Source organism: Stylophora pistillata, chromosome 6, assembly GCF_964205215.1.
Source record: "Stylophora pistillata chromosome 6, jaStyPist1.2, whole genome shotgun sequence".
Classification (NCBI taxonomy): Eukaryota; Metazoa; Cnidaria; class Anthozoa; order Scleractinia; family Pocilloporidae; genus Stylophora; species Stylophora pistillata.
Window position 1 is genome coordinate 2,409,010 of NC_142524.1, and position 6,748 is coordinate 2,415,757.

Here is a 6,748-nt window from a genome sequence, read left to right on the forward strand (position 1 = left end):
AATTTTATGACCTCGACCCTTTTGACATGCTTCATCAGATTTGTTTCAGGCATTATATTTTCTCTTTAAAATTTCATGAATTTACATACTCAGTATGAAAGTAGCACTTCGCCTCTTCTGTAATGTTTTGCTTCAAAGTTAAATACCAAAATATTTACAACAACAAAAAAAATAACCGGACTTCATCCTTACAGAAATAGCAGTCAAAGTATAAATGGGAATCAGTGAACTTCTGGGGAAATTGTTAATTGGCCGATGACATTTAAGGGCTTTTCTTCATTTTATGAAGTAAAAACCCCTGCTCAATGAGACCTCTTTATGGCCAATGTATCATCACCCGTCCAGCGGCATTCGTTCCCCTTCATGTGAGAAGGCACGAGTTCCTTTCATAATATAACACAGCTTTTTGATCGTGGAACTTGCAGTTGTTCAGGCTTTTCCTCTAGAATTGTTTCAATGCTTCGTGGTAAAATCCTAGTCACCGGTGAAGAGTTTCTCTTCAAAGAAAATCTCTTGTTTTCCTCGATTCCAAAAAGCGACCCTCTTCTCATTTGTACTGGTTTGTACTTTCCTTGAATCATTTTGCCTCTTAATTCTGTTCGAAGAATTTCCCCTTCCTCAGACCTGGGAATCGAATTAATAAACACTACGCCTCCTCGAAGCTTTTTGTGAGGTGCTGCATTCTCGTCCACATATTGAATAATTTCAATTTCAGTCAAATCTTCATCGTTTACACTAACAATAAAAGCTGTCGGCAATTCTCCAACTTCGGGGTCTGGGAACCCAATAACAGCTGCGTCAGATACGGCCGGGTGGGCCTTGAGGAGAGATTCGAGTTCTGAAGGAGAGACCTGAGTGAAAAAAAGAGAGCGTCTTGGCTTAAAAGTCTAGGTTCTCTTTGTTCAGTTTTTATAAATTACTGTGCAGGACAGTGAGTCGAGAGAAACAGTAATTCTTCCGAATCAATTTTTTAAAAAATGTTATAAACTACGGGAAAACAAAAACAAAGAGACTGTGTGGTGGATTCTCAAAGAGGATACGAACAGCTCACGTGGCACTACGCATGACGCACGGGAGGGCGTTCAGGCGAGCTGAAGCAGCTGAAGCACTATCCGCTCGTACCCGTTCCCTATTTACACGTACCCAGCCATCTGAGTGCTTGAGAAGGCCGCGCGCACGAAACCAAGACGTTGTAAAAATAGAGTTCAGATAAGCCATTTCTAGGCGATCCTAGTAAACTACGGTAAATCCAACACTTGTACCAACTACGTTTCAATGCATGGCGTCTACAGCTTACGCGTTCGATTAAGCTTAAGCCACGCCTAGAATTGCCTTCATTACACATTTCTGACGATATTACCTGACTGGCATGAAATAAGAAAACCGACCTGATCTCCTCTGAACTTGATCAAGTCTTTGAGTTTGTCCACAATAAAGAAATGCTCATCTTGGTCATAGTAACCCAGATCTCCAGTGTGAAGCCAGCCTTCGCCGTCAATAATTTGTTTTGAGGCGTCTTGGTCTTTCAGGTAGCCTGACAAGGAGCCAATATAGTTATTTAAAATTTGGTGTCCAAAGTAATAAACAAATGGTAAACACCAAAGCGTACACTATTGAGATATCGATGCACACGGACGGTTGCGAATCTTTCCAGTAGACCCTATTACCACAAGGCTAAACATGTTTTTCTCTGTCTTCACTCACTAGTTCCTAGTTACTTTTCATCATATATTACCAGAATTTCGAATATTCACAACTATTCCACAAAGCATAGTATGAGGCTATCCCTACCAAAAGTAAAACAAAATTTTGGGAAAAGGACCTTTTTTTTTACTGACACAGAAATTTTTAATAAACTTCCTTTAAACATTGTGAAGAGTGAAAACATTCAAACGTTCTGCCGCCGAGAAAGACATTTCTTTTTATCTTAACTTTGATATTTTATCTACTATTTAAGGCCTTAATTGTGTTTTGGCTTTGTAGTCTTAGGCTGTAAATGTAGTTTTAAAATTCTAGTCATATATATATGAAATTTAAAATCTTGATTATAAATTATTTTTAAGAAACAGGGTCCCTATGGATACCAGCCTTAGAGCTGAATGGGCTACCCTGCGTGAATAAAGCTTTACTTACTTACAAAGAAGCGTAAGAGCCGCGCGAAGCCATAGCCGAGAGCGACTCTAGCTTCTTGAGTTGTAACATAATACTGAGTTTTAACATCTTGAATTATAACATAACATCGATACATTCTAGCAAATGAGTTCCCTTTTATTTAACACTGAAATCTTACGTGACCACTAAAAAACAAGCGCGCGGAAACTAGTCTTTGCATTTGCTGACGTCAGCAGCGTACACCCATGGGCAAATGGTGGAACGCTGAATTTACCACTCAGAGCGCGTGCTTTACTTCGGTTATGCTATAATTGGAAATGGTTCCTGTCTCGAGTACTCTCACTTTGTAATTGGTCCGATTAAATGATAAGATAGTATCAGTTTCAAAGACGTAAAACTAACTTACTCGTGACTTATTGACTTTTCTGCAGTGCTGAGGAACTGATTCTGAGTTTTCATTGACTTATCGTAAAATCTAATGGCTTTTCTTTGGTTTCCATGAAATTAAATTATCTACAATTATCTTTTAAACGAGCAATTCCTCTTCAACGATGAAACTGTATAACCAACTAACCTTTCATCATTGTTGGGCCTCTGACACAGATCTCTCCTCGTTCACAAGCCCCAAGAACCTGGCCTGTCGATACATCGCACACCTTAATACACAAAAAAAATTATTGTTTCTTGGTATAGCAAGCTCTGGAGTTTTTTTTTCGCGGGGGATCACAAGGTTTTCAGGGGGAACGGGAGAGGGGGTCAGTCATCTCCTTACTGCGATGTGATTTTATTAAAACCAGTCTATCTATCTATCTATCTATCTATCTAGGGGTACTTTAGAAAATTGATTGCCAATCAACTGCCAATGAGGTGGGGGGAAGGAGTGGGGAGGAGGGGGAGGGGGAGGAGGGGGAGGAGGGGGGAGGAGGGGGAGAGGAGGGGGGAAGAATCATAAGTACATTACAGAGCCTTATAGGGGGGTCAGGTAAATTTGAACGTGACACAACCAAAAACCTCCGACCCACAAATACAGTAAGTAATTATTGGTCCTTTGAGAAAGCCCGTACCTTACATTCCAGATTGGGAAGTAAAACACCAACAGAACCATGCCTCTCGTCAAGCGAGGGAGTCATGTGACTCAGTGCTGTGTTTTCTGTCATGCCATAACCTGAAATAATTTGTGATATTTTATTTCAATTCATTCATTTATCACTTATCCTAAAAGTCACTCCTTGATTGATTGAAATGTAATCTGAGAAGTTGGTAAAACGCGTTGGCCTAATGTTAAGGGCACTTAAATTCTTACTCACAGTACAGCGCTATGCCACTGTTTCCCTCTTTCTCAAAAAAATATTTTAGTCATAAAAAAGGCTACAGCTTTTCGGGCACCAGTTAGAAATCTAGGAATGCTACTGCTGCTTTTCGTAACCACATCATAATAACCTTACTCCATGTATTTCTTTTACGGCGCTTGCGTAGATCATAAGATACAAGGCTCACTCTCTCAATCCTCGCCAAGCCGTTTATCCGGGTTACTACGCTTGTACTTTTGTTCATGAATAAACGGTCTGGCAACTCGGGATCTGGGCCAGTTTAACACTGATTAACGCCGAAGAACTGTTTCACTTACACTGATTGATTCTCTTAAGGTGAGGTAATCGTTTCTTGACATTTTTGGACGTTTCTTTGCTTAGCGATGACGAGCTGGATATCACCTCCACTAGTGATGACAAATCGGTGTTGACTACCGCTGGGTGGATGGACAGAAGATGCACTACTGACGCCTCAGTTGCAAGAAGTGTCACCTGACAGATCAAAAGAGAAGATGTATCAGGGGATGCTTTTGTCATTTGACTAGCAATTGCTTCGGCAGGAATCGGGAACGAAAAGCCTGGAACCGTCTAAACCTTCAGGCTTTGCTCAGTAAGCCGTGACGTGAGCCGTATAATCATTTGGGGAAAGTCTCCTGGCAACAACAACGTTTTTATCCACTCAATCTTTCCAGGCGTTGCACAAACAAACGAGGAAGGAGAGAAAGCTGGGATTAGGCTTAGTCACTGATAACGTCCAATTGAAAGGGGACTGTGGAACAACTTTCTACCCACCTACAGCCACTTGATTGTATTAAAAACGTTACAGAACCGAAAAAAGACTTTACCTTGTAATCCTGCAAAAGATGTAATATTCTGTTTTGTTCGAATCTTGGCACCGAAATTAAGCAACTACCTTGTTGCAAATTGATAGAAAGAACAGCTATCATGCCAAAAGGGCGGTGAAATGGAACAAAAGTTAACACAGTAGAAGTCTTTTGCTCTGTAGTTATTTGTTTAAAATCCATAAAGCCATGCGCAGTCGCAATGCAGCCCAGAGCCACCAAGTTGTAGTGGGTTACCATGGCCCCTTTCGGAAGACCGCCAGTCCCACTGGAAAACGGAAGAATTGCTAAATCCTCTTTTGGATTAAAGGTGACTTGTGGAAAACTCGACCCGTCATCACTGAAAAGGACTGAGGCCAAATCATCTTCAACGTCATCTCCAAGAACAAACATGTGTTCTATGCCTAGTTTCTTGGCGGCCTCTTTTGCTCGATGCTCTAACTGGTGGACAGTGATGATACACGCTGCTTCAGCTGCTTCAAGCTGATTGCTCAGTTCTTCGGTTGTGAAGAATGGATTGACACCTGTCACGACCGCGCCAATTTGAAGAGCTCCAAAGAATACAATGGGAAACTCAGGTACATTGGGAGCAAACAGCGCAACCACATCTCCCTTGTGCAGTCCTCTTTTGCTTAAAGCCGAGGCGACCCTTCTGCTTAAATCCTTCACTTGTGAAAACGTGTATTCGCGTTTGGTTGCGCTGCATATCTGAGAAAAAAAATTTCAATAATTTAAGAGAAGAACTGGCGAGATTTTAGGCCGGGGAAAGTACAAAGCTGCGACGTGCGGTGAGGGGGAGGGAGGGGGGAGGCAGGGTTGCTTCTTTCTTAATGATGGAAAGTAGGTCTCTCTTTCGATCAAGAACTGTTAATAATTACCCACAACAACAAACCCTTTGAACACCTTGCTACTCAAAGGAAGGTTCACTGATTCATAGACATTACAACCGATCAAAAGAGGAGTTTTACGGTTTCATGACGAGTGTCCTCCGGCCCTGTTGTGCATGAAAGAGCCGGCAAAAAAAAGAGCTTCATAAAGCGGTATCTTCTTAAAAATACATCTTTTATCAGTTCGAAAACTTTTTGTAAGTAGTTTTAATGATGCTGGTGTTAAACTTGCGTGACTAAACTCAACAACTCAAACCTAGAAATGACACTTTTTATAGGTGCTGGATGTTATTTACCAGCTTCGTTAACACGACAATGCATCCTGTCTTTAAATCTTTAAGAATCCAAACTATTGTTAAATAACTAAGGGCTCATTTTACTTTATTGTGAGCCGGTTAGTAATGTACACACTTGTACACTTCGTGCCGTTAAAGGTAAACTTCGAAACTTACTACTTGAAGTTATCGAAATCGAAACATTCATCGACACAAATTCGATATTCGTAAAGTTTTGGTTGGAACGTGACTGAATAAACACGTGATTTAACTTCTTGGTGACCTCATGGACTCAATGTTTTAATGAGTGATTTTCGCTGAAATTTCCATGTTATTGCATCTTGTTTTGTTTATTGTAACGTTAACTTCCGCCTTACTGCGTAGTTTAATAAAAAAGATGTCCGTAGTTGAGAATTGAACTCGAAACAGAATTCCTCCTTAAGTAGAAATATGTTTAAAATGCAAATAAACGAAACAGATCAATTTGTCGGTCTATTTAGCGAGTGCATTATTATGGACAGGCATTCTTTGGGAAAATTATATCCACACATTTCTCTGTTTGTGTAATACATTTAGTGGCTGTTCTGCCGCTCAAAATACCTGTATGGAATCAAAGACGAAGTCACGAACACCATGATTAAAGATAAAAATAGCTGTTTAGTTATTACAGAGTATTAACTAATTTCTCGTTGAACTACTTACAATGGCTGTTTGATTCCCATACTTCTCGAAGTCTCTAAACACAAAATCTGGCCAAGACTGGCTATCGGGAATTAGTACGTCCGCATATTTGCTTTTCAACGCCATAGTTCTTTAGGAACTGTCAAAAGAATCGAGAACGAAAATGTGACATAACGAATGCGCCGAAACGTGTCCTCAAGAGTTTAACATCAATCGACTGTTCGCGGATTTAATTACTGAATGAATAACCTTACTGCTTTAGGGTAATTGCGGCAATGATTTGCATTTCTTCATTGTGTTATCTCACGACATTCTTCTGCGATAAGAGTTTTAAAAGAATTATTTGTTGGATTTAGGGGAACTGATGTAATTATTTGGCATAACTTCTAAATTAAAAAGTTCAAGTGATAGGGGGAGCTATTCTGAGAGTCATAGTAAGTCTAAAGCGCCTCTTAATCAACTATTACCCGTTTGTTATTTGTACGCTTTCGTAAGACGTCACCAAGCTTTTATTCTTGATCATTTAACCAGTAGATTTTTACAATACCGTTTCTTGCTGACATCATCGCAGGACAGTTTAGTGTGATGACATAAACTGAAGATAGCTGTTTACTTGAGATATCAAATGCTCATTGGTTGAG

The 6,748-nt window shown here is 40.1% G+C and overlaps 1 protein-coding gene across 3 annotated transcripts; it reads right to left on the reverse strand.

Moving 5' to 3' along the window:
* Positions 1 to 39: 39 nt before the first annotated feature.
* Positions 40 to 6,721, reverse strand: LOC111327295 (uncharacterized). 3 transcript variants are annotated; one of them, XM_088762761.1, is made up of 8 exons: positions 6,575 to 6,721; positions 6,129 to 6,246; positions 4,268 to 4,972; positions 3,740 to 3,914; positions 3,177 to 3,277; positions 2,687 to 2,768; positions 1,389 to 1,534; positions 40 to 851 (listed from the first exon to the last, which is right to left on the reverse strand). In XM_088762761.1, exons 2-8 carry the CDS (start codon positions 6,231 to 6,233, stop codon positions 387 to 389), a joined length of 1,779 nt encoding a protein of 592 aa, XP_088618887.1. In that variant the 5' UTR covers positions 6,234 to 6,246; positions 6,575 to 6,721; the 3' UTR covers positions 40 to 386. The 3 variants fall into 3 exon arrangements, with proteins under 3 accessions (XP_088618887.1, XP_088618886.1, XP_088618885.1); XM_088762760.1 differs by lacking the exon at positions 6,575 to 6,721 and adding an exon at positions 6,362 to 6,535; XM_088762759.1 differs by lacking the exon at positions 6,575 to 6,721 and having other exon boundaries at positions 6,129 to 6,347.
* Positions 6,722 to 6,748: the final 27 nt, after the last annotated feature.

Coding starts and splice junctions, on each gene's coding strand:
- LOC111327295 (XM_088762761.1), bottom strand. CDS start 6,233: ATGGCGTTGAAAAGCAAATATGCGGACGTACTAATTCCCGATAGCCAG. Junction 3,915..4,267: donor ATCTTTTGCAGGATTACAAG/GTAAAGTCTTTT, acceptor TTGATCTGTCAG/GTGACACTTCTTGCAACTGA. Junction 2,769..3,176: donor TTCCCAATCTGGAATGTAAG/GTACGGGCTTTC, acceptor TTGTGTATTAAG/GTGTGCGATGTATCGACAGG.